This window comes from Eleutherodactylus coqui, chromosome 8 (assembly GCF_035609145.1).
Source record: "Eleutherodactylus coqui strain aEleCoq1 chromosome 8, aEleCoq1.hap1, whole genome shotgun sequence".
NCBI classification, from domain to species: domain Eukaryota; kingdom Metazoa; phylum Chordata; class Amphibia; order Anura; family Eleutherodactylidae; genus Eleutherodactylus; species Eleutherodactylus coqui.
In genome coordinates, this window is record NC_089844.1 from 38376413 (window position 1) to 38403992 (window position 27580).

Sequence of the window (27580 nt, forward strand, 5' to 3'; positions counted from 1 at the left end):
TTCTCCCAGTGACCCCGGAGAGCAGCATAAAAAAAAAATCACATAGGTTTTCCATAAATCAGTTTCAGTGTGAATCCACATTAGGCTGGCTTTACAGGATCGGATTTTTACTGGGGAAGCCGCGGCGGGCGTACGCACGGAGGATCCGCAGCAAATACCTTTATACAAAGCATACTATATAAACTTGCTTTTTCCTACACACTCACGGTAACTAATTGCAATTTTTTTCACGAGCAGAGGGAAGGGGGAGGGGGGCAAAAACGCAGCATGCTTTATTTTGCTGCTAACTACTTCTGGCCCACAGCTCATCCACAATTGGCATTGCAAATGGGCTACGGGTACCTGCCTCATCGCCTAGTGACAGCACTCGAAAAACAAGTATTTAAAAGAAAAATAACCTGTACTGCCCTGACCGATGGCGAGTGTCCATGTCATCCGCAGTACAGTTGAAACAGGGTCACCAGCCGGGATCAGAGAGTGAATCTGCTGCGGGAACCCAGCTCTGCAGTGTGTAGCCGGCCTTGGGCCTCCTGTCCACGGGCGTATCAGATTCTGCATGTGAGAGCCTGCAGCGGAATCAGACCCTGCCCGCGGCCGTGGACACTACTTACCCGTCCAGGTCCAGGTGTGCGGAAGTGCCGACCGGCGCACGTGCGCAGTGGAGTTTTTTTTTTTTTATCTCCTGCTTTCCGACGGAATCCAGTGCCTGTCCGCAAGTCAGTTACGGATAGGCCGTGGATCGGACGGCTTCCATTGACTTCAATGGAAGCCGTCCGTGCAGGAACCGCACTGAAATGGAGCATGCTGCGATTTGTTTTTCCAGACGCCCAGGTTTCCCTATGGACAGCTTTTTTTTTTGCGGATATTCCGCCAATCAGATTTGCCCGTGCACATTGGACCTTAGGTTGACAAAATCCAGCAATCTGAAAGACTTCCAATGAGGCCTGAGCACTGGTACTAGAGTAGCTGGGGCCGGGATTTCACTGCCAACCTTGTGGGCTTTTTTAGTGCAACGGTGAGAGTATACCTGCGCAGTATATGCTGCGGAATATGTTGGCACGAGCGGAGGTATGGAACTTCGCAGACCAGCGAGAGGGACCCGGACCGAGCCTGCTAGGTAATGAATTCATTTTTTAATGTAATCCAGCTAGGGCTTATTTTTCAAGTCTCCCCAAAAATAGCCAAAAACCGAGGTAGGTCTTATTTTGGGGGAAACAGTAGATAGGGGTGTTCTAATAAAGTGGTCAGCCTATAGTGTAGCCGTCATAACATAATATTGTAATAGTCATCTTACAGATGTGGGATTGCCAGGTGACAACTGCGCACAGCTGCCATTACAGTATCCATAGGGGAGACACCTCGCTTTAAAGACTAGCACAGGGCATCTGTGTGAAAATGCTATTCTACAAGTGCTAGCGGCTGCCGCTAGCGTTTTCTCGACAATTGTCAGGCTGAACCTGCAAGTAGAGGTGAGGTACAGCCAGACAATCAGCGCCATTACCCAATCACTAACAGCGCTCATGTAATCACGCCTTAGACTTAGGTCCTCCCACATCTTTCAGCGCGTCAGGTGACAAACCAATGTGATTGTCGGCGATCAAAAGCAGCAGTTCCGGCATCATCCCAGGAGAGGTATAGCAGTCCTCTATGACTGTATGGCGCCAGGTGACCTTTTGCCTTCACGCTTCCCATTTTTTAGAGAAAAAAGTAACTTTGAAAACAGCTGAATTGAATGCTTAAAAGATTCGCCCCCTCGGGACTTATTTATATTTACAGGTCGTTTTTAACAACAGAGAGAATGGAGCACAGTTATAAAATACCATGATGTCTGACAGCCGCCAAGACACGCTCTTCCCACAAGGATACGCTTTCCCTTCCCACCTTTGAGTTTAGTTCTGAATGTCCTTCATAGAGGAGATGAAACATGTAACATCTTACACAGCACAATGACAACATGCTCCAGAGGTCAGACGGGTCGCTGGCCTGAGATTAGCAGCCTCCGGGGGACAGACCTGAGGACTCCGCACCGGCACGGTCTGGCTGTAACCTGCAGTTATAATAAGGCGAGGAGACGTCGTCTATGTACCGCCAGTCGGAATGAACATTTGGTTCAAGTGTTAGAAAAACATTCAGAAAAGACAGACCTAAAACCGTAATTCATAAAAATAATAAGTTCAATATTAAGAGACACCACAGACTTGAAGTCTGATGGTCAGACCACCACCCCACACTTGGAAGAGTCCGACAGTATGGGACCGTTGTACAGGGGTCTGACTAAAGCAGCACTTGAGTGAAGTCGCTTCCTATGACATCATATCCGCGTGGTGGCTTGCCCATCGACATTAGGGTGAAGCACCTCAAGATGGTTGAGTATAGTGGAGATGTGCGGCCTTTCCATATGATTTACCACCATCATGGAGGAGAGCAGTGACTGCAATCCTTGGGAGTACCTGGGGAGAAAGAGATACTAAATCGAAAAGAAAATACAAAAACTCAACAATAAAGATGAGCGAGTAGTGCCTTAGCCGAGTATCTCCCCGCTTGTCTCTAAAGATTCGGGGGGGGGGGGGGGGGGGGCGGGGGAGAGAAGGGAGGAACGGAGGGGAGATCTCTCCCCCCCCCCCCACCCCCGCTGCAACTCACCTGTCACCCATGCCGGCCCCCGAATCTTTAGAGAAGAGCAGGGAGATACTTGGCTAAGGCACTACTCGCTCATCTCTACTCAACAACCCTGGAAACACCTTAACGACGTGACCCTTTTGTTGTTTTTATTTTTGGTTTCTTCTCCCACATTTAAAAAAAATAAAATACAAATTATTTTTCTTACTACGTAAGGGCTTCTTCACACTGACGAGGGAGATATCGAGCTGTGATTCACGGACGAATATCTCCCTTGCAATCCTTCTGAAAACCCCTGGTTGAGAGGAGTCTTCACATGGAAACAGCCTTGCATCACTACAGGGGGTTTCTTCACCCCCACAGCCACGGCAGGAGATCACGATGTTCATCTACGGTCTTCAATGGGGCCGGTGGCCCCATTAGAAACATGTGGAAACCCCTGGATGCGACAGCCGTAGCAGAGGATCACAAAGTTCTCCCATTGGTTTCAATAAGGCTGGCGCGGCTTCAAAAAAACCCCCAAAAAACAAACATGCTGTGATTTTCTTTTCGGGCAGCAGCGCTGGAGTTAAAAACATCGCAAATTTGAATGAAACCATTGGTTTCAGAATCATGCACCTTCACTCACTCATCACGCGATTTTCCCGCCCCCTGTGAAGCTGGTCTAACTGTCTTATTTTTCTGTAGGATGAATGGTAGTTTGTAATGGTAATATTTAATGTACTATATAATAAACTGAAAAACTAAAACATTCCAAAGTGGAGTTAAAGGGGAAAAAAATGTAATTTTGCAATATTTGGGCATCCTCTTTATATGGTGAACATACAGCAGGAAAACTGACAATTTTTTTCTGTGAAATTTACAATATCTTGTCAGGTTTCTAACAAGAAAAAAATTCTTAATTCCCTCCCCATTCCTTTTTTTTTTTTTTTTAGTTCCCATAGGGGAACTTCAATTTGCGACCATTATACTATGTACTGCAATACTTCTGCCACAGGCATGTCTTAATAGGCAGAAACACATGGCAGCCCTGGGTTCTTTCCCTGGGCTGCCATGACTACTGAATGGCACCTCAATCTCATGTCGAGGGGGCCGTTGAGGACCCCTGAACACAGCTCGGGGCATTTAAATGACAGAATTGACAGGTGGCATTGACAGAGGCATTTAAAGGGTTAACAGACACAATCAGTGTGAACTACAATTGGGGCCCGATGTCACCTGTCAAAAGACAGCCAACACTGGCTGTGTATGGAGCGGGCTCAGCTTCAGAGTCCAAGCCATATTAATCTCATGCACCTGGGACATAAATATGGGGTTAAACATGATATGGCGGCAAAGTGTCCACCACCGTCACCTTGCAGCGCTTGCATCAAGGACTAGAATCTGAACTGGGGTCAACCTCTGCGTAGAGTTAATGGTTTATGGGGCCGATATAAGTAGGTATCAGTAACCCCACTCCTCAACAGTCACATAACATTAATTTGGGCTCCCCTGAGCGATATTCTGTGTCTATACTAAAAGTAAATTAGAGCATTGGTTGGACAATATAGTGACCGTAATAGGATTTATTTTCCCTTTTTGGCAGATTGCTGTATTTGGATGGTTCAGGTCCCGCTCCAGGTATTTAGGGCGCATTGGGCAATCCCCACCTTTCACTGCACATGCTTACCTAGACTGCCGTAGGTCGTGGCATATGCCCAAGGTTTGCCTAGTGCTGACAGCAGCCTTGTACAAATAGCACGGCGGGTTGTATACAAGGGCGATCATCATCATCTCCAAGCCATAAAACAGGCTTAGAGAAGTTGCCAGCCTCACATTCAGACAGAACTGAAGAGCCCAAAGCTCTGAGCCTAAAGTTTCATCACCAAGTCTCCCGTCCTACATGAAGGATGAAGCCTCGTGACGGAAGTGATGCTCAATACTCGATGGTGGCATCCATGGAGACCCCTCCATACACCGCTGGCGTCAGCTGTCTGAAGTCGCAGATCACTCAGATTGTAGCTTTTAGCCCTTTAAAATGCCACTGTCAATTCTGACAGTGGCATTTAAATGCCCCATTTAGCTTTCAGTTATCCTGAATAGCCCCGTCCCCCACAATTGAATCACGAAGTGCTGTTTAGTTGTTATGACAGCCTAGGGCCTTCTAAAGACTGCTGTGTATTAAGATGTGCCTGTCGCAGGGCTTAATAGAAAGACCTCATGAAACGCCATATACCGCAATATTAAAATATTGCAGTATATCGTATAACTGATAAAACAGCTGCAAGTTCAAATCCCCTTAGGGGGATGAAAAGAAGTGAAAAATAGTTTATTATTAAAAAAAAATTAAGAATATAAAATCTCAGAAAAACTTTTTCCCGTATTCATAATTAAAAACAAACAAACAAAAAAGAGACATTTGTTGTCACCACATCCATAAAACTCCAATCTACCAATATTGTACATTATTTATCCTGCACAATAAAGTTCGTCAGAAATAAAAAAATAAAAAAAAATCCAGAATTGCGCTTTTAGGTCACCCTGTCTCCAAGCAATAAAAAGCGATCAAAAAGTCATAAGTACGCCAAAATAGTACCAATAGAAAGACAGGTTATCCCACAAAAAAAACAAGCCCTTACACAGCTAAATTAACAGAAAAATAAAAAAGGGGTTGCCAGTCAGAGTATGGTGGCAGAAAAAGTTTTTGATTTTTTTTTTTCAATAGTGCAACTAAAAAAAACTAAATTAAATTAGGAATTGCCGCTTAGAACAAATTCATCATGTCATTTTTGCAGCCCTGTGTATGCTGTAAAACAATGGAACCCCCCCCCCCAAAAAAGAAATTGCGCAATTGCGTGCTTTTTTCCCCATTTTACTTCATTTTGAAATTCTCTACTGTCTTTCAGTACTTTATATGGTATATTAAATACCGATAGTACCATTGAAAAATACAATGAAAAGAAGAAACCCCTCAGACAGCTACATCATCAGAAAAATAAAAACAGCTGCGATTTTTTGAAAAAGTGGGGAGGGAAAAACAAAAATGAAAAATGTCCGCATCCTTAAGGGGTTCAGACGGCAAAGCAGCATACTGCAATTTTCAGCTTCCTTTCACTGCAGTAATTGGTAGCCACAACCCTGAGCTACCTACTGAGACCCAATACTGTGAGCCGTCCCCATTAGTAACATTACCGGTTATTCTCAGGTATGGATATACTGTTCTGGACAGCCAGAGCTACACTGTCCCCCTTCTGGAATATCATGTCGTAGGGCCCCTCCCCGAACATCATGGAGTACAGCACACAGCCGAGGGACTGATGGAGGAAGCACAAGGGTGATCAGATGAAGAACGCCTGTTCCCGGCAATCTGTAAACAGTAAGGACCAGTTCCTACCCAGATATCGGTTCGGTCATCGATCACACAGCTACTGCTCACATTGAAGAGCTCCGGGGCCCGGTAGGAAATGGTGCATCGCTGTGCAGCCCAGTCCTGGGAGATACAAGACAAAGATGATACCGGTTATCTGCACAGTATTTAATATACACACTACATTTCGGCAATGCACTACAGCACAGCATGCTCTGTACAGACTCTGAACCAGCTAAAGTGATAGGTGCCGCTTGTCAACTCTGGATGCAGCTCTGGATGTGACTGGAGTAGAAGTCATGAAGTCCGGATCAATACAAGTGCACCCCAGATCATAGGAAGGTCTGTAAAGCAGAAGTATGCTCTATGACAGTCCATACCTGCACGGCCATTGCCTGCCTAGTTCCGTTCACCTCGATACGAGCATGATTCATCGAGCCCAGATCCATCAGGAGAGGCTGATCATCGTCCCCCAGCAACACATTAGTGGGTTTCAAGTCTCTAAAATAAATCAGAAATAGGACAGAGTGGATGGTAAAGAGAATATCAATATCTGTTGATTTGCCAGGATGCCCACGGATGGAGCCAGGATGTTATATTCTCTTTATTTTGGGAGGAGACATGCTCACTAGTGCCCCCTCCTGGGTAAAAGCTGTGGTAAGAGTGCTGAAAGGGAACCAACACCTGTTCGGAGATATTATTTTTGAGATATTAAAGGGGTTATACCAGAATAGCAAGTTACCCCCTAACCACAGGATAGGGAATAACGTGCTAATAGGTAGGGGTCTCACCACTGACACCCCTACCGATCTCAAGAATGGGGATCCTGGGTAACCCATCCCCCGCAGTGAAGAGTAGACTGAATGGAGCGCTGGTCACACAAGTACACCAGCGCTCCATTCACTTTCAATGGGACTGCCAAGTGCCCAAGCGGTGCCCGCACAGGTATTGATCATTCGCAGTGGAATAAATGGAGCGCTGACTGCACATGCTCGGCTGGCGCTCCATCCAGAGTGATACCGCTGCTGAGGAAGAAGCAACCCCCGCAGTGACAGAAGAGCGGGACACGGGGGTCCCATCCTCCAGATGGGCGGGGGTGTCAGTAGTGAGCTCCCCAGTGATCAGCAAGTTATCCCCTGCCCTGTGGATGGAATAGGACTTGTTATTTGGTACAATCCCTTTAACCCCTTAAGGACACAGCCTATTTTGGCATTGACGCCGCAATGATTTTTGGGGGATTTTTATCTCCATTTTTCAAAAGCCATAACTTTTTTATTTTTTCGTCAACATGGCCGTATGAGGGCTTGTTTTTGCGAGGTGAACTGTAGTTTTTATTGGTGCCGTTTTTGAATACATAGACTAGATTTAAAACGTTTAGTAATTTTTTTTATGATTGCAGGGAGAGAAATTGCATCAATTCTGCCATAGATTTCTGGGAGTTTTTTTTTTTTACAACGTCAATCATGCAGCTTAAATGACAATGCGCTTTTTCTGCGGGTCGGTACGATTACAACGATACTAAAACTCTTGTTTTTTTAGGTTCCTCCACTTTTCTGCATTAAAAACCTCTTTTTAGAGGGAGAAATTATTTGCTTTTTCTAAATCGCTGCATTCAAAGTTTTATAACGTTTTTATTTTTCTATGGACGGAGCTCTGTGAGGGCTTGTATTTTTGGGTGACGAGCTGTAGTTTTTATAGGTACCATTTTGGGGTGCATACGGCTTTTTTGATCACTTTTATTGCGTTTTTTGGGAGGCAAAAAAAAAAAAATATAGGTTTTTAAAAAAAAAACAAAAAAAAAAACCCCCCACTTTTGCCATGCAGGATAAAAAGTGTGTTAAATTTGTTGTACGAGCCGTTAGGGATACGACGATATCAAATATGTCGGTTTTAAAAAAAAGTAAAAAAGTGTTTTTGTTACAGTATTTTTAACTTTTTTTTTTTAACCACTTTTCATATCCCTGTTGGGGATTTGTACTACAGCTGCTATGATCGCTATGATAAATGCCTTATCGCTTGTATTAGCGATCATAGGCAATGGCAAATCAGGACGCCTGTAGGTGGTGTCCTATTGCCATGGCAACCCATCAGCTCTCCGCGATTTCATTGTGAGAGTCCAATAACGTCACAGAGGAAGCGTGCTCCCTCTGTGAACCCTTAACAGCGGGGGGGAGGGGGGGGGCGCTATCCCGATGCACCCCTGCTGTTGCAGCAGGAGCCTGGCTATTGGTGACAGACGGTTCCCGCTGCCGGATAGCGCAGGATCTCTTCTGATATCGCACTATCCCTCAGGGCGTAAGTGTACTTCCTGTTGTGCGTCCTGCGGCGTTAAAGGGGTTGTCCCGCGAAAGAAAGTGGGGTTCAGCACTTCTGTATGGCCACATTAATGCACATCGTGCATTAATTATGAGCCATACAGAAGTTATTCACTTACCTGCTCCGTTGCTAGCGTCCTCGTCTCCATGGTGCCGTCTAATTTCAGCGTCTAATCGCCCGATTAGACGCGCTTGCGCAGTCCGGTCTTCTCCCTGGTGAATGGGGCCGCTCGTGCCGGAGAGCTGGTCCTCGTAGCTCCGCCCTGTCACGTGTGCCGATTCCAGCCAATCAGGAGGCTGGAATCGGCAATGGACCGCAAAGAGCCCACGGTGCACCATGGGAGAAGACCCGCGGTGCATCGTGGGTGAAGATCCCGGCGGCCATCTTGGTAAGGTAAGTAAGAAGTCGCTGCAGCGCGGGGATTCGGGTAAGTACTAAACCTTTTTTTTTTTTTTAACCCATCCCTTGGGTTTGTCTCGCGCCGAACGGGGGGCCTATTGAATAAAAAAAATTCCGTTTCGGCGCGGGACAACCCCTTTAAGGGGTTAACGTACTATACCAGGTTCTAGATTGTATGAAACAGGACATAGACCAGAAAAAGTAGAATATAGTTACTGCTTTAAGTGAATCTCCATCTTCTAACATCTTGTTATTTTCGGGTCCAACATTCTGTGCCGATTAGTTTCGTAATATAACTTTATGGCAGTCGCTGCTCCATTTTTCTGATGCAGAGTTCCAAATTCCCTGCAAACACAGAGGTAAATGATAAAATTCTGTCTTCCTGCAGCCGCCATTAGAGGGAGCTCACTGTATACTATTTTATTATCAAGGTTAATGTACCGTAGTAACTAAGCTCCCCCTAGTGGTGACAGAAATGTATCATTTAACTTGATGTCTGCATAATGAATTTGGGGCTCTTGGAAAGGCAGAGAATTCTGACTGCTATAAAGCTATATTACTGTATTAACCAGCACAGATTAGCGGAGCTGCACTCCCCAACACTGAAGCCGCAGCACCAAGAAGAACAAGCTGTAAGGCGCAAATTGAGGAAGTTAAAAGTATTGCTAAGATATGCAAATGTCAAAATCTCCAAGCACCCACCTACCTCCAATCTGTGACATGTGGGAGGGGCTTCTACGCTATAAAAGCCAGATTGAAAGCACCTTTTTTCAGCCACATAAAACCCTAAAAACCTGATAAAGCCTTGTGGTCTGATGGTGTGATGCCCGCTGCTTGCCGATGTGCCGCTTATCACCACTAGTTGCAAACAGACACAGAAGCCTTGAGCGGGGGGACCTTGGTTTGTCATTCCAGCATATCGCTACACATGTAGGCCAACATATCAGCACTATACAATGTTACATAGTATGCAAGGTCGGGAAAAAAAAGACAAGTCCATCCAGTTCAGCCTATTACCCCCCCCCCCCCCCCCAATGTTTCCAGAGGAAGGCAAAAAATTCTCAAATGAGGTAGAAGCCAATTTTGCCCATTTAGGGAAAAAAATATGTATTGTTTTTCTGAATAATCCCCAGACCACCGACCCGTCTGAAGATATTTAGGATTATAACATGTTGCATGTCCAAGTTGTTGGGAGAACAACTAAACTTGAATGACAGCCAGAGGTGCAAAGAGGCGAAATTCTGCCCAGACGGACATTCAGATTAGAAGAATGGCGCATAGTGATCTATTCTGTACTGTGAGTGAAACTGGACATCACATCCCAAGCCGCAGGCGTTGTATAGCGTCTATGCAAACCATCAGAAGACGCTTGTGTGACATTGGGGACGAGCCAGACGTCCAAAGACAGGTGCTCTATTGACTTCATGCCACCACACTCAAAGGCTATTATACTGCAGAGCAAGACGGCAAAGGAGGCTGGAATGGAGGTCTGTACTCTTCAGCAAGGAGTCCCGCCTTTGTCTTGGAGGCAATGATAGCCGAAGATTGGTCTGGAGACCACTTGGGCAACGCCATGAAGAGGCCTTCAGGAGAAAACGTCACAGGGGTCCTACTCACGAGATTTTGGTGTGTGGTGGCATAATGTGCGGTAGCTGCAGCTTCTAGCCTTCATTCCAGGAACACTAACAGCTCAGCGTTATGTTGATTTCATTGTGGAACCAGCGGTACGGCCATTCCTCCAAAGTGTCCCAGGAGAGCTGCACGAAGCTCCTGCAACTGTGAGCAGCCCGCATGGCCTAAACGTGCTACTATGACCTGCAGCGTCTCCGCAGACTTGTCTCCCATTGAGCATGTCTGGGGTGTCATTGGACGGCGGCTGCAAAGCGAACAGCGCATCTTGATGATTTGCGTGCCCAACTGCATTCAGCCTGGCAGAACATTCCTCAGACAACCACCTTGATAGCATGCCGAGGTGTATTAGCCCGTGTATTCCTGCGTGTGGCGCTCACTCTATACTGAATAAATCGAGATGTTTTGAATATTTTGTTTCCAGTTTATCATTTGTATATTGTTAAGGCTACTTTTCCATCTGCATTTGGGGTCCCGTTTTCCTGCTCCGTTAGGGAAATAGGAAAGGGGAGTCCCTTGGCCGAAAGAAACCATCTTATGACAGAACTGAACAGCGGGCCCTGTTGACTATACTGGAGTCAGTTTAGTTTCCGCTCAGCTATATGGCGTGGCATTTTACCGAACAATATATATATATGCATTGCTTGGATCTGCCACAGAACTGCCGAATTGAAGTTCCATCGCAGATGTTAAAGCGGCCTGGCATGTCTATCCATCCTGGGATTTCCGTAATTCCACGCATTTACCGTCTTTGAGTTACAATTTTAATATTGAGGAGTGTACTTAAGATTAAAAGAAAAATAAACTGTCTGGCCATTGGCTTCCCATATATTTCGGTTCGGAGGTCCTCACCTGTGAGCGTAGCCCTGGTCATGGATGGCTTTGAGTCCCAAACAGATCCCATGCAGAATATAGAAGATGCGATCCTCAGACAGGAATGCGTTCTTATCTCGGAGCGCTTCCACCTCGTTCCACAATGTTCCCCCCTGAAAGAACATGATCACAGTGCGTAGTTCAGACGCTATTGAGACGGGGAATAAGACACAACAACTGAAGGCAAACCGAGTCTGTTTTAACGCTTTCACTCCTGAGCTATTTTTCGTGTTTTCCTCCCCACCTAAATACATTTCAGTCTGAGGGCTTGGCGTTAGGGAGACAAGTTATATTTGTCAATGGTACCACTTCATAGAGTGTACTGAAAAATATATAAAAATTTCTAAGTGTCGCAAAATGAAAAAAAAAAAAAAAGCATTTTAGCCTTTTTTGGAGGGTCTTGTTTTTATGGCTTACACGGCGTTGTTTGTACTTATTAAACCTCATTTTGAATAAAACAATACCAAATTTATACAGGCTTTTTTTTGGTATTACTAAAAAATGTATTGATTTTTAAAAAACAATATTTTTTGTCGCCATCTTCTGGCTGTAATAGGTTTACTTTTCCATCAATGCGGTTCTGTGGAAGCTGTTTTTTTTCCAGTACGACCCATAGCTTTCATTTGGTACTATTAAATATACTGAGTATTTGGAGACAAAAAATTTGTGTGTATTGTTTTTTCTAACGATGTACTGAAAAAAAGGAGTTGTGTTTAATTTTGGTAATATTTTCACTCCCCCCTTCTTCATTTTGTCCACATATGGGGGCTTGTTTGTCCGATTGCTTATAGAGTGTGCTGCAACGCTTCAGTATTGCAGTATATCGCATTTCTGCAGGCATTCTATTAACATTGTGCTATAGGCACGACTTAATAGGCAGAAATACATGGCAGCTCTGGAGAATGTCACAAGGCCCTATGCTGCCATAAAACCCGAACAGTGCCCTGTGAGCTCATTGCAGAAGGTGCATTTGGAAGACAGGGGGAGCCATTTCTCTCTGTTGGGCCATTTAAATGCCACTGTCAGCCGTGATTGGCAGTATCTCTGATCACAGCTGCTGTGGCCAGGTTTCAGCTATCAAAACGCAGCTAACATCAGGTGTGTATATACAACCCTGCTGCTGGAAGATGTACATGTACGGACTTTTGCATTAAGGGGCTAATGGCCCTTTAAGTTTGCACTACCACCCAGTGCGATTTCCCAGTCAGCTATTAACTGCTATTTTAAACCACTTTGCACTGTTTTTACCCCAAAATATACCTTTTTTAACTTTTTTTTTATCCTCTCTGTGTCCTCCTTAACACTGCTGCTATCATGGCCAGGCTGCTGGGCACTGTCACATGACCCAGGGCTCCATTTCCTGCCTTCAATTCCCATAACCCCTGGCTTGCCCTGTACACATCTTTCACTTCACATGAACACCAGTCACCATCCTTCCCCCTCTGGCAGCTGTAAATATAAACCCCAGTGAGTCTCACTATAATAATACATTAAGACATTTATCTAATAACAAAATTACGCTTCTAGGGCTGCAGGTACGCTTTACAAAAGTTATGTCCAAGAAAAGAGATCGTGACCAACTCACAAAATATCAGCAGATTGCGCTGCATAGAGAGTGGAATTACTGCTCGCCCGCCGTTCGCTTGCTTTACTTATCTTCTACTAACAATATTCAGCCACATTCAAGACTGTGCTGCTTTCCTGTTACCAGATAGCAGTGCATTGTGGGAGATAGCAGCTTTGCTCTATGTCCATTGGTTATGTGAGAGGTGGAGCCAAACTGCTATCCGTTTCCAAGAGCAACCAGCAGAGCTTTGAAAGCAGCTCCGGATGTGAATGGAGAAGACAACATGCGCTCAGGATCAATAGACATTTCTCTGCATTTTATCTATATTTAAAGGGGTTATGCATGGTTGAAAATCACCACGAGAACAGCGCCAACAGTGCTCATCAGCCCGTCCTGAAGTGAGGCCAACGACGGTCGCACATGTGCACTACCGCCCCAATCATTTCAATGGGACCTTCAGAAATAGTTGAGTGAACTTCGCTACCTCTGGTGGTCCTGCTGTGCAACTACTGCTGCCCTCAGTTCAGGACCCACTGGAGTCCTGTTCTCGGAATCAGTAGGGTTCCCAGCGCTTGGACACCCACCACACTGACAGCTGTTCCCTATGGATAAGGTATAACTTTCTATATGGACCCACGGGATAAGGTTATGTCATTTTTGCTGTAGTGTGTAGATAGATGGTGGGACTGTTTTTCCATTTCACTCCACTAAGACATTTTTTTTTTAAGTTTTTCAGTACATTATCTAGTACCTTTAAAAAATCCAACTCGCCCCGCAAAAAACAAGCCAGCTGCGACTTTTGGAAGTGGGGAGGAGAAACCAAAAACAAGAGGGTTGGGGTGTCATTAAGGGGTTGAGCGATGAAATATTCTTGAAAGATTCACATTGTACACTTCTATATTCTGCAGCTGGGTGGTCCTTGGAAAGTGTCAGGGATATGGATGCAGGGACTGCAGAGCCTTCTAGGAAACATCAAGGAACGTTTGTAACTAATGCCTTTCCAGGACGGGACTGGCCGCGTTATATAGGTTTTGCATGTTACCTCCCTCCTATGGTGCTCCGATTGGTTCTAGAACGTGGTCACAATCACTTCCAGGCTGTCACAGACTATTGCGTAAATACACGTGGCTAAAGCAAACACACGATGCCACCACGCCCTGCGGGACAACTGCAAACAATAGTCAAGATCACATGTTAGAGAGCGGAGGGTTTACCCTGACGAAGGGAAGGAGGAGCCAGGCCTCCCACTTGGGTCCTTTCTCCATCATGCAGTGCGCCTCCAGCGTCAGGACGTTGGGGTGGTTGAACAAACGATGCATCTCCACCTCGTGCAGAGCTTCCTTCCGATCTTCCCGGTCGTGGCATAATATGCGTTTCAGGGCGTAAAACCTCCCGTCATGGACCCCTTCAACCAGATCTACGTAGCTGAATCCCCTGAGAAATAAATCACATATTTAAAGGGAACCTGTCACCAGCTATGAGCACTATAAAGTTATGGTGGTCCTAGGACAGGTTCCGAGGGGTCCAGGAATGGGCTTTACATACTTCTCTGGCTCCCCGTTCCGGCGCGGACACCTGTGGAAGTCATTGCTGCAGTCTGTGCACACTCCTATAGAGAACAGTGCATGCACAGCCTGCAGAGACGGACCACTGCACGCCAACTGCCTTGGGGGGACAGTGCGGAAACACTGAGCAGGTATAGAAACTACATCCCCAGGCTCCTCGGGACCCGGCCTATGAGTACCAATCGCCCCAATATCATAGCTCCAAAGGAGTCCCAGAATTTGGGATTTTTTTTCTTGGATACTGTAAGCAAAGACGTTGTTTTTAGTACTAGACTGCCCCCTAGTGACATACTGACAATAGTGCACCGAGATATTTGTACTGTGAATCCTACTAACGAATCACATATTAAATAGCCATCATTGCTATGAATTTAAGGCGTTTTTCTACCTTTGTTCTTAATCCACAGGATAAAGGATAAATGATTGCTGGGGGTCCAACCACTGGGACTCCCACCAAATCTGAGAAAGGTGTACCCTGAATGTTTTATCAGTATGTGCTTACATTACTACCACTCTGTTTAATTCTATAGGATGGAGGAAGATTGTCGAGTGCATCGATCTCCCTCCATCCCATAGAAGTGAATGGAGTGGTAGTCATGTGGATAGAGGATAAATGACATTAGTGGATTAGTGGGAAACCCCCCTTTAATTTTCATAGCAACATCCTATCTGTCCAATGCACTGCTAACTTAAAGGGGTATGCCAAGCATTCACTATTGATGACCTATCAATGAACGTGAGCGATGCCTTCTATTTTATTTCTGGCTCTGTCTACCACTGCGGATGTCCAGCCTTGCTGCACTAACAGCGATCCAGAGCATCAGCTAATCAGTGGTGGACCCCTGCCAATCCACTATTGATGACCTGCCCAGAGAATGGGACATCAATAATAAATGCCCAGAATACCCTTTTAAGCTTTAAAGGGTTTTCCAGGATTCTGATATTGCTGGGGTCCAACTCCCAGTAGCCCTGCCAATCAGCTGGTTGAAACAGTCTTGATGCAAGCTCAATTCTGTGCAAGTGAATGGGACTGAGCTGCTATACTAGGCGCCTCCGCTATGCAATATATGATAGTGTGTCTGGTATACAATGAATAATAATAATAATAATAATAATCTTTATTTGTATAGCGCCAACATATTCCGCAGCGCTTACATAGACAGGGGAAATACAGAAAGACAAAAGTACAAAAAATTACAGAACCACGGTTACAATCGTAATCAGCTGATGGAAACAATAGGGGTGAGGGTCCTGCTCCAACGAGCTTACATACTACAAGTAATGGGGTGATACAGAAGGTAAAATGGCTGGAGGTGTGCACAGTATCGCGTGCTGGAGAGTGAGGGATGCTATATACAGACAACAGTCAGACATTTAGCTATGCGACGGCAGGATCAATATGACTACAGGAGGGGTTTATGATGGCTAGCAGGGATTGTGGTCAGTAGGTCAGGAAACATGTTATCAGGCGGTGTACAGAAGGGTTTGTTTAGGGAATGCGGTATGCATCCCTGAAGAGGTGCGTTTTTAGAGCACGCCTGAAGTTTTTTGAGTCCTGGATTGCTCGGATGTTCTTTGGTAGTGCGTTCCAGAGGACCGGTGCTGCTCTGGAGAAGTCTTGGAGGCGGGAGTGAGAAGTTCGAATTAGAGGGGTGTGCAGTCTAGTTTCGTTTGCCGAGCGGAGAGCCCGGACTGGGTGATGGAATGAAGATGCCACAGAGATTACCTGAGCGCCATGGCCCCCCAAATAGCCGATGAGCAGGAGTGTCTACCTCCCAAATCTGATATGGATGACTTATGCTTAGGAAAAATATCAAAGTCCTGGAAAACCTTTGCAGCTCCAAGACTCATGGACTCCCCAATAATGACACGACAGATGAATGTACTGGTTAAAGGGGTTGGGGGGAAGTCACAGTGGTATAGAAATCTATATGTTTTATATCAGAGACCCTTCACAGAGATAGATATTAAAATTTAATAACTTTTATTGGATAATTCTAAAAACATGGGCTCACACGTGACACTTACAAACATCAACCAAAACAAAACAGAAAGAAAAAGGGTTGACCCTGGTTCAAGATCGAGTAGGGGAGCACATCTCCTAGAGGGTTCAGGGAGATTGCTATAGTGTTCAGTAGTCACTCACAGTATATCTGAAAACATCGCACAAGAGTGGGTGCGAGTCTTCAGAACACCGCTAGTAGAGGTAGATATTGGAAAAAGATTTTATGTATTGGTTGGATCCAATTTTAGTCTCACTACTACTCGGGGGGGATGTATCCACCTCTAAGTGATAGATCGATAATCACTTAGATAATTTATGCGGTGCGTGAGCGAATCCCCAATTAAGCCACGATATTGATTTGCATATCGGTAATGATGGGCAAAACAAGACTCTGTATGAGTACCCAGTTGTAGCACAGTATTATATTTTGCATAGGAGGTGCCAAACCAAGGGACTCGTATTGCACATCAATAGTGCTAGATAAAAAAGGGCTCAGAAAGCTTGCAGTAGCGCTAAGCAAAAAGAGTCAAAGTACTCAAAGCTTGCAATAGCGCTAAGTAGAAGGGGTCGAAAGGCTCGACGCGTTTCCCTGTCCGGATACCGGACAGTTCCTCAGGAGCAGAAGATGATTGTAACCATCAGTTAGTGTATAGTCCTTGTCACGTGGATCATTAGTCACCAGGGTCGGTGAGGTAGCTTCATCAATGATTTAGCGGTGGAGCCCGGTTTTGGGTAATACCACCCGTTTCTGTTAAAGGTATTCCGTAAATTACGGTTACCACTTCCTTATCTCACTCTTTGGCTCGGCGTCTACTAGCTCACCACTGTCGGATTGTCAATAGTGCTGAACAGTAGCCTGATGTGTATCAGTGCTACGTCCGAACGCACCCCGTAGTGAGATAGAGGGAGCCGAGTGACCCCCAAGTCAGGGTAGGTCACTTAATGCATCAAAAGATGCACCTGGGTTCATGCACGATATTGATCCTGCTGCTTGTTCAATACTAATCCCCTGGGTCTGAGAGGGCCTCTGAGGCCAGCTAGAGTTGCTGCCGTCTGCTTAGGCTTAGGGGTTGGTCTGTGGCGTGCGACTCCCCAATAGACGCTATGTCAGATAGTTCCCTGTGGTCATTAGGCGTTTGTTAGCACACAGGCTGATCTAATATCAGTATGTGTAAAGATCAGGAGATAATGCTCTGTACGCCAGGTAGTTAAGTACTTAAGCAGAATGCCCCAGTCAGGCGACGACTGTACTGAGTTGAAGAGAAAAGCACACCCGTATGGGTTAGTTTCGGGGATAGAGCCCCATTAAGGTAGAAGCCTAAATGCAGAGGACGACAGAACCCCTATCTAGTCTATCCAAGGTTGGATTAGACCGGGGTATGCAGCAAGGACAGAAAGAGAAAGGAGTGGCGCCTGCGGCTCTGATGGTGAGCGGCCGGCTATGAAGTGTTAGAGCTACTGACAGAGGTTATTGTTAAGAAAATTGTAGATCAATGTATCAGTTAATTGTTCTTTTATTGGATTGTAGACTAGAAAGATATAGCATGGTACTAGTATAAGTAGTGAAGGGGTTAAACGAAACCTTTTCTATACCATTACGGGGTAGACAGACAAGATAAGAATCTCCAGACTGCCTCCCTTGCATTCCTTTTCACTGAATTTATAACGGTCTCATTGTATGTTAGAGTAGCGCCTTAAGAGGTGTAACTTATGTTAATCATTTTTGTTTTAGCCTATTATGTATTCTTATTAATCTTGGAGGTATATACTTTTGCTGTGATGTCATTTATGATATATAAACTTCGAACACCTTAGAATAAATTAGAAATCACTTGATACCGCACAGGCTGGTGTGATTTGTATTTCTCCTGGGTCCAGACTTCTGCACGAGATCTGGGATCGTCTTCTCTTTGATAAACACATAAATTCTCCTTACAGTTATATAGGGCATGCTTCCTCCTTAATGGGAGGTGTCCTATAGCTTGACCTATCGGAAGCACCGAGGGGCGGTATCATTCACACTGGGTGGGTATTCGTATCGTTCTCACATATTTCTACAGTTAATCTACTTCCCGATTGTTAAATTAATGTTGGGAGCCATAGATTATGGCCCAGTGCATGGCAAGGCTGCGGCCGATCACTGCGGGAGTCCTCCGATTGCTTACTTGCATTGTCGCTCATCTACTTCCGCGTTCCAGGCTGGAACGCATTGCGCGCTGCGTGATGACGTCACCCCGTTCGGTGCCCTCACACTAGGTGGTGTCTCGCCTACGCCCAGTGCTGTACGTCACGGCGTAGTGCCGTCTTGACGCATGGTGTCACCTAGAGGTGGAGCCACCCGGTTAGTTCAGTCATTCCGGGGGACTGGACGTGGGACGCCACACGGTGACGTCACCACGCACACTGGGGCGGGGTACCCCACCGGGGAGGTACCTGAGACGTAGGGGCAGGACGACTAGGCGTGATGGATTCATCGCATAGGACGTTCGCTCGGGAGGGGTGTGAGGGGGCGGGAACAGACGTCACACAACACTAGGCAAGAGGGCGATACAGTGAGAGCACAGGGGTAGATTCCCTTTGATTCTGGATTAGTGCGAGAGGTAAAGGGTATGGATGGTACATCCATCAGGTGAATCCCGATTGATTGTGCTCCATTGATCTTTGATGCAGCGACTCATCCATGTCAAAAAGGGTCAAGGGATCATCAAATCCCAGGACCCTCAGTGAGATCCAGATGGTATAGGTCAAATACACTTAACCCCTAGTGGTCCTGTCATCCTCAAAAACACTCCATAGATGTCATAATGTCAAACGTAGGTCCAGTAATACATATGATAGTTTACCGATAAATCAGAGATGTGTCAAAAAACGCTTATCTGGGTGCCAGGGAATTTCAAGATATACAGATGATACTGTAGGACAATGCCTGTGCTGGTCATTGTATGGATCTTCAAGGGAGTACCACTTGAAGTCAGATACATATTCAAAGAAGGAGTATCAAATAGAGAATTCGCAGAGTCTTATAGAAAGCAATTAAAGTTTAATGTTGCATTGAGGCCTTCTGGTTTAACCGTATTCAGTCTAAATATCCAGCTGGCCTCCTTTTGCAGAAGTTTTTTATCAATATTCCCACGCCTTGCGTTTGTCCGCAGTATCTCGATACCCTGGAATTTCAGGTCCTTAACTTCACCATGGTGGACGTTACGGAAATGATCTGCTAGCGGGGTCGATTCCCCACGACGGATGTTGCCAACATGCCCCAGGATACGACGCCGGAACTCCTGAGTCTTCTTTCCGACGTAGTTCCTGGGGCACGGGCAGGAGCCCATATATACAATGTTGCGCGTTCTGCAGTTAATAAAACCGCGGTTGGAGTAGGTTTTGTTTGTGCTTGCGCTGGTAAAGGTATTGCTCTTGAGGATAAACGTGCATGCTGCGCAATCATGGCAGGGAAAAGTCCCAGATGGTTTACGGCTATTCAACCAGTTTTCACTGGTGTCTGGTGTTAGATGGCTTTTAACCAGGTGATCCCTAATGTTATGTCCCCTGCGGAATGTAATCATAGGGGTAGATGGCAGAATTTCCGTGAGGTCAGGGTCGTTTTCAATTATGCTCCAGTAGTGTTTAAGTATTTGTCTCACTTCACGTGTGCCTGTGTCGAAGGTCCCAATGATTCTTGATATTTGAGCATTGTCCCTTTGTCTGGGGATAAGGAGATCACTTCTCGATTGTTGTTTAGCATATTTATACGCGTTCTCGATGATTTCACATGGGTATTCTCTTTCCAGGAATCTTTGTTTCAGACCCATACTTTTTTGTTTGAAATCGTGATTATCAGAACAATTTCGCCTAACTCTGAGAAATTGCCCTTTAGGGATGCCACGCTTGAGGGCAAAGGGATGATAGCTGTCCCATCTTAAGAGGCTGTTGGTAGCTGTTGTTTTTCGATGAAGTGTGGAGGTGATCGATCCATCATCGTTTTTTGATATCAGTAGATCAAGGAAGGCTACCGAGTTCGTATTTATTTCTGCTGTCAATTTCAAATTGAGATCATTTTTATTTAGTGTATTGATGAAACTTTTGAGAGATGATTCAGTGCCTCCCCAAAGGATCAGGGTATCATCGATGAAGCGCAGCCATAATATGATCTTCTCTGACCATTCAGAGTTAGTGTAAACGAACTTTTCCTCCCACCAGCCCAGGTAGAGATTGGCATAGGATGGGGCACAAGATGTCCCCATTGCTGTCCCCCTGAGCTGGTGGAAGTACTGGGTATCGAACAAAAAATAGTTATGGGTCAAGATGAATGATAAGAATTCAAGGACGTAGTGATTATGCTGCGAGAATTGAGATCCCCTTTGCTCTAGAAAGAATCGGGTAGCTCTGATACCTCCTTCGGGTGGGATGGAGCTGTAAAGAGACTCTACATCGAGGGTAGCGAGGAGAGTCTCTGAATCAACCGTGATTTCTTCTATCATTTTAAGGACATCCATGGTGTCTTGGACATGAGATCTTTGCGAGGTCACAAAGGGTCTTAAGATTTTATCTGTGTATATGCTCAGGTTTTGCGTGAGATTATTGATACCGGAAACTATTGGCCTCCCGCGGAGGGGATTTGTCCCCTTGTGTATCTTTGGAAGGGCGTAAAATGTGGCCACAGTCGGATGTTTTGGGTACATAAATTCCCATTCTTTCTGATCAATGCATTTTGTTTCAAGAGCCATTTGTAAAAGTTTATTTAGTTCCGTCTGGAACCGTAGAGTGGGGTCAGAGGTTAGTGTTTTATACGTGGTTGTATCCCTTAATAACTGGTGGCACATGGATACATAGTTATCTCTATTCAGGACGACCACGTTTCCTCCCTTATCGGCAGGTTTTATAACCAATTGAGTGTTGGTTTTTAGTTTTTGTAGTGCAGCGCTCTCTCTTTGAGGTAGATTGGATTGTGTTTTACGGGGTTTGATTGTCTTTAAATCTTCTGTTACTAGCCGTTTGAAGATATCCAATTCAGGGCATGGACAGGCCGGGGTTTTTTTTGTACTGGATGGCTTCAGATCCGTAAATGGTCCGATCCCCACCGGTCTCTCGTTTTCATCTTCGAGCTGCTGCAGCAAATCTAGCCCTGGAAGGTCAGTGACCTCCAGTCCTAATTCCTTCGCGTGTTCGCGGTTTTTAGTCATGAAAAATTTACGCCACCTTAGTTTACGAGTGAAGAGGGAGATGTCCTTCACCCACACGAACGAATCAAATTTGGTCGTGGGGACGAAGGACAGCCCCCTCTCCAAAACTCGTTTCTCCTCCCCTGATAAATTATAGTCAGACAGATTAATCACTTGTAATTTGTCTGTAGGTGTATATTTAACTGTTTCCGGATTAGTGGCACTAATGTGTGGATCAAAACTTGGTTGTGGATTGGAGTCCACTTGAGGACCCATATTGAGTCTTAATAATCCCTGCTTCCTCGCAGGAAGTATTGCGAGATGGGCTGTTCTAAAAAACCCGCAGATTGTGTGGTTTTTCCGCGGCCTCTCGGTTGTTGGGGATGACATGCCCGTCTAGGTGGTTTAGGGGCTCTCCTCGTCCTATTTCTCTCACTATCAGATTGTTCGAACTCGGAGGAGCTAGCGTTTGTCTCGGAACGTGTATCTCTCTCCATATAGATTTTATTTTTCTTAAAGTCTTGGAGATCTTTATTGAATTGTATGTGTTTGCGTTCCTTTATTTGTGTTGTCAACTTTTCAATGGGACATCAATAATAAATGCCCAGAATACCCTTTTAAGCTTTAAAGGGTTTTCCAGGATTCTGATATTGCTGGGGTCCAACTCCCAGTAGCCCTGCCAATCAGCTGGTTGAAACAGTCTTGATGCAAGCTCAATTCTGTGCAAGTGAATGGGACTGAGCTGCTATACTAGGCGCCTCCGCTATGCAATATATGATAGTGTGTCTAGTATACAATGAAGATGCCACAGAGATTACCTGAGCGCCATGGCCCCCCAAATAGCCGATGAGCAGGAGTGTCTACCTCCCAAATCTGATATGGATGACCTATGCTTAGGATAAATATCAAAGTCCTGGAAAACCTTTGCAGCTCCAAGACTCATGGACTCCCCAATAATGACACGACAGATGAATGTACTGGTTAAAGGGGTTGTCCCAAGATAAACTTATCACCTATGCATAGAATAGCTGATAAAAGTCTGATTAGTGATAGTCTCCCTGCTGAGACCCCCACCAATGCCGAGAATGGTGGTCCCGTTCCCTTTTTTTTGTCACTACAGGGTAACTTTTCCAACCCGCAGTGACGTCAGAATGAATGGCCATATATGCGCAGCTGCCGCTCCATTCATTATAATGGAGCTGCCGGAAAAAGTCCAGCACTTGCACACTCCGCTATCTCCGGCAGTCCCATTGAAAATGAATGGAGTGGCGCAGCCGTCGCTCCACTCAAGAAGAAATTCTATACTTATCTATTCCTCCCCAGACAGTCTGCTTACCAGAGCTTCACCTCCCCGATCTTCTCCTCACTATACAATAAGAATGCTAGCAGCGAGACGCCACACCTGCGCACTAAAGCAGGCTGCCGAGGATTCGGCATTCCCTGCTAGGCAGAAGAAGAATGGCGGCAATGTACTCGTCGTCAGAGGAAGAAGAGGGTCCAGACGGCTGGAGGTGACTGCAGCATTTTACCAGCGTTTGTAAATACTGTGTCTTTGCCAGTAGAGACCGTGTATGGGCAGTGAGTATACTGCACATGCCCGCGTATCACACGCACGCGGTCATACGCAGTGTGACACTGTATTTATTTAATTTTTTTTCCTGTTTCATAGCGGAGTTGCGTATAAAAAAAAAAATCACCGCCAATATACAACATGTATTCTGTATGAACAGCGTCTGCACATGCTGCTCAAGCTGCGTGGTACGCCGAGAAACAGAGCATGCTGCGATCTATGTCTCGTGCTCATCTACACGCTCACGTGCATGGATCAATGATAGTACACTGACTCCATTCACCGCATATTACGCATCGCAGTGTAATACGTGGTGAAAAGAGGCCCGTGGACATGAGCCTTGATGCATTTATCATGATTCGTGGAGGCTTACTTACCCCTCTCCCAGTTTCTGTATAAAGAGGTAACGCTTGTTCTCAATGGTTATGACCCCCCGAGAGCAGATACAGAGAGTAGACCCCATAGCGGCTCGGACATGCTGCACACACTGTAGAGGAAGACAAATACAGGCTGATAAAGTACAGGGTATACAGAACGACCAGCCAAAGATCCCGACCGCCCGCAGAACAAACTACTCTACTAGGCCGGGTTTACGCCATGCCTTGTAAACACATTTGGCGTATACACTGAACATATCCATAGCCCCCCATTTACTAGAGTGTTGTCCTGGCCTCCACTGGGGTGGCATGTGTTGGGACACATCAGAAATATCACATTTTGTGTGACAGAAGTGTCATACTGTGTTCCCTCGAAAAGACACTGTCTTATACTAATTTTTGCCCCAAAAGAGGCACAGGGTCTTATTTTCAGGGGGTGTTTCATACTTATCTAGCAGTTGCCGTTTGGGTGCCTGCTGCAGGGCACCGGCAGGCATCCATGCAGTCCTCAATGCCGACAGAGCATCTCTTGCTGGTGATGGGGCTTGAATACCCAGCCTCCAGCAAGCAATTGCTCTAGTTCAGGAGTGCCATGGCTCGGCCAATCAGAGCTGGCACTCAATGAGCCAAGCACAGCCATATAGCAAGGGGTAAAATATATATCATATAACATAATGGCTCATGTTGTAACACACAAAACAAGATGCTAAACATATACTGTGCAGTATACGGCGGAGTGCGCCATTGAACGGCGGTACACGTCAAAGGTAATTCCAGGTGTATACTGACTGGCCACCTTATTAGAGACACCCATCTAGTCTGGATTCATTTGACCAGGCGATGCTTTTCCACTGGGGTCTTGTATTTCTGTTTCTCTTTGTGCTCGTTCACACCGGTGTTATTAAGCGTGCAATTTTTGCGCACATAATATATACGGTGAATAGAACCCATTGAATTCATTGCGTTAGTTCACACGAGCACGAAAAAATATAGCCGGCATGTCCTACTTTGGTGCGAATTACACGCGGCCATAGGCCAGTGACACGAATGGGCCCTGCTGTGTTTTTTGTGTGCACAAAAACTCGCGGGAGAAATACATGGGAGTACGCAATATTTTGGTCGCCAAAATACGCTTATGCGGGTGTGAATGAGCTCATAGACGGCAGTGATGCTGAAACCGGCCTTTTCTCTTAGGGTAGTTTCACGCGGGCGATTGCAATATCGTCGTGAGAAAATCACGGCAATTACGCAATTTTGCTCATGAGATTTCTGAGCATCAGCGCGGCTTTTTCTCGCTAAAACATCGCTGACGCTTGCGATTTTCTTGCGAGAAAGACAATAGTACTTTCTAATGTTAAAAAAAATCTCAGAGCACGCCACAGTATTTTTTCCATGCAATATCGCATGAGTGAAAACATCGCAAATGTGAAGGAAACCATTCATCGCTTTCATAATTCTGCGATTTTATTGCCTGTGTGAAACCGGCGGTGGACCATTCGCACACACGTCGTTTGTTAAAATGTCACATTTCAAATGCGGCGTTTTCGAACGCATCCGACGCAGTTTTTTAATGCAGCCCATTATTACGATGGGTGATGAGTTGCGTTTCAAAGCGCGGAAACGCACACAGCATTCAGAAGTCGCAGCATTCGTCTCGTCTGAGAAGCCCCATTAAAATCAATGCAGGCGGCTTACAGTGTTTAGCGCAGCACTTGACACGCCGCGCTAAGCACTGTAAAAAAAATCAGTGTGTTTGAGAGGGGCATTATAGCTCATCCTTGCGTAGGAACGGCGAGTTGTGTGTTCGGACGTGCTAGTTGGCTCGCGGGCGTTGTATTCAGCTTCGCTTCCGTCAGTCAGAACGATTCCTGATATCCCCCTCCGACCCCTGCCCACCATTTTATCACGCCTGAGACGGCCATATGCGAGCGGCACCCAGAAGGAATATCAATCGTCTTCCGGTAGGCGGCACTGGTAGTGGCTTTTGCTTCTGGATGCACATCCGCCGACCCCTTCTGAGGCAGTATGGCGGCCGACGGCGGTTGCGATTGGCTCTGGTGATTTTTTTTCCCCCCAACAAGTCGTTTGTTTTCTTTCGCCTATGGCGGATTCACATGAAGAACGAGCGGATGGGAAATGTTGTTTCCTTCTCCACTGCACTTGTACAAAAAAGTCGCACGGAGCGCAATCAGTGAATACAGAGGTGAGGCAAGGGGGTCATGACACTTTTCGCCAAAAATTTCTCAACACTCAGCGCAAGAAGAAGAAGAGCGTCCGAAAAACTACTGAAGGCGAAAAATAAAATTCAATAAAATAAGGCTGGGGTCACACGGGGCGGATTCCTGACAGAAATGTCGCGGTTTGGCCGCAGCAAAAACGCGACATTTCCGCCAGGAGAACCACTATGGAGGCTCTGAAGCGGCCCGGCCGTTCGCTCTTCTGCTGCGGCCGGCGCTCCCATAGAGGAGAGCGCGGCCGCAGCGGAAAAAAAAAATAGACATGCTGCGTTCGGCAAATCCGCGCCGCAGCAGCGGCTTCTGCCGGCTTAGCCGCAGCGGATTTGCTGTCCCGTGTGGACGAGATTTCTGAGAAATCTCGTCTACATGGCTGGCTAATCCCAGGATTAGCAGCCGCTTGCGGATTTGCCGTGGCGAAATTCCGCACTGAATTTCCGCAGCAAATCCGCCCTGTGTGAACCCAGCCGTAGAGGGGGAAAAAAATAAATAAATATTTAAAAAAATTTAATAAAAAATAAATCGCTTCGCAGCTACATGTAGAATTTAATTGCGCGTTCTTATAAAATGCGTCGATCACATGACGGTCATCTAACCAGGGGATAGTCATCACTTACAAGTGTAATATAGTCCTGTGCCTCTTCCAGGTCTGTAATAATAGATGCCCTGTAGATTATAACCATATACAATAGCTACAGGTGATGGCGGACCCTTCTACTCCGTGTCCCGCCCGCCCCTCTACATACCGCTATTATGGAGGCTCCGGGCTCCTCTTCCCCGGTGACGCCAACCCTGCAGCCCACGTCTCAGCCCGGAACCATAGCTAGAAACAATCAGCTGGAGGCGCAGGATGATGACATCACGGAAACGCGCCTGCGTCCAGAAGAGATCACGTGACTGGGCGTTGCTAGGATACCCAAGCTCACTTTCCTGCTTGGAGAATGCAGCAACCTGATTGGTGAATAGTGCTGAAGTAGGGCTGAAAATAAATATATGCATGCAGGATGTGGCAGGTTGTGTGTCAGCCGTCACTGAGGGGGCGGGCAGAGCGGTTACCCCTAGCAACCAATCACGTTGTTGCTTTCGTATTCCAAAAGGCCTTTGAGAAATGAGAGCTGCGATCTGATTGGTTGCTACGGGCAGCTGTTCTAGGTTCCAGTACAGCTAATGGCCCCAGCGCCAGTCATAGCGCCCCTATGAGGGCAAATGAGGCACTTGTATTAATGCAATTGTGCTAAATTGAATGGTGTTCACCCCCATATTTACTACAGTTGTCCGAAGCTGCCAATTACGTGGTTTGACAGATTTTATGCCTCGTCGGCCGCGTCACACGAGTGTATCTGCATATTCGGAGCATTTTTGCAGAAGGAACAACGGAATTGTTTACTGTACTTTTTGCGCCCACCAGACATGTTGATTTGCACGCGGCAAACAAAGACGCACCAAATAAAATTACCAATTAGTCTTAATGAGTGTTCGTTTCCCAGCAGAATTACATAGCATATCACGCATCTCCCTGTGTATTGCACACGCATTTGTGCCTTCCCCTCCCCCCATTGACTTCTACAGGGACTTTCGGTGAACCAATCCGCAAGAAAATAGAGCATGCTGGGTTTCTTTTGCGCAGCTAAAATGCGCCAGAAAAATACGTCCGTGTGAACAAATCCACTGAAATCTTCGGGTTCTATTCCCTGCATATAGCGTGCGCGAATACGTGCGTGTGAATCTAGCCTTAACAAGCGCAGATGGAGAATATGGTACATTGTGTGCTGCTGCTATGGGGACGAGCGACCATTAATACCAGTGTTTATAGCCGCACGGTTCGCATGTCTTTGCTTTCACAGGTTGATGAACGAGAACGAACCTTCATCTGTCCAATCATCAGTCTGTATGTAAAAGGGCCTTAAAGCGACCCTCCGGT

The 27580-nt window shown here is 46.0% G+C and overlaps 1 protein-coding gene across 1 annotated transcript; it reads right to left on the bottom strand.

The window, feature by feature from the left end:
* Positions 1-1728: 1728 nt before the first annotated feature.
* Positions 1729-26536, bottom strand: STK16 (serine/threonine kinase 16). The gene is made up of 8 exons (XM_066575520.1): positions 26406-26536; positions 23426-23535; positions 13964-14183; positions 11162-11295; positions 6346-6466; positions 5993-6088; positions 5791-5912; positions 1729-2450 (listed from the first exon to the last, which is right to left on the bottom strand). Exons 2-8 carry the CDS (start codon positions 23509-23511, stop codon positions 2312-2314), a joined length of 918 nt encoding a protein of 305 aa, XP_066431617.1. The 5' UTR covers positions 23512-23535; positions 26406-26536; the 3' UTR covers positions 1729-2311.
* Between the last annotated feature and the right edge of the window lie 1044 nt (positions 26537-27580).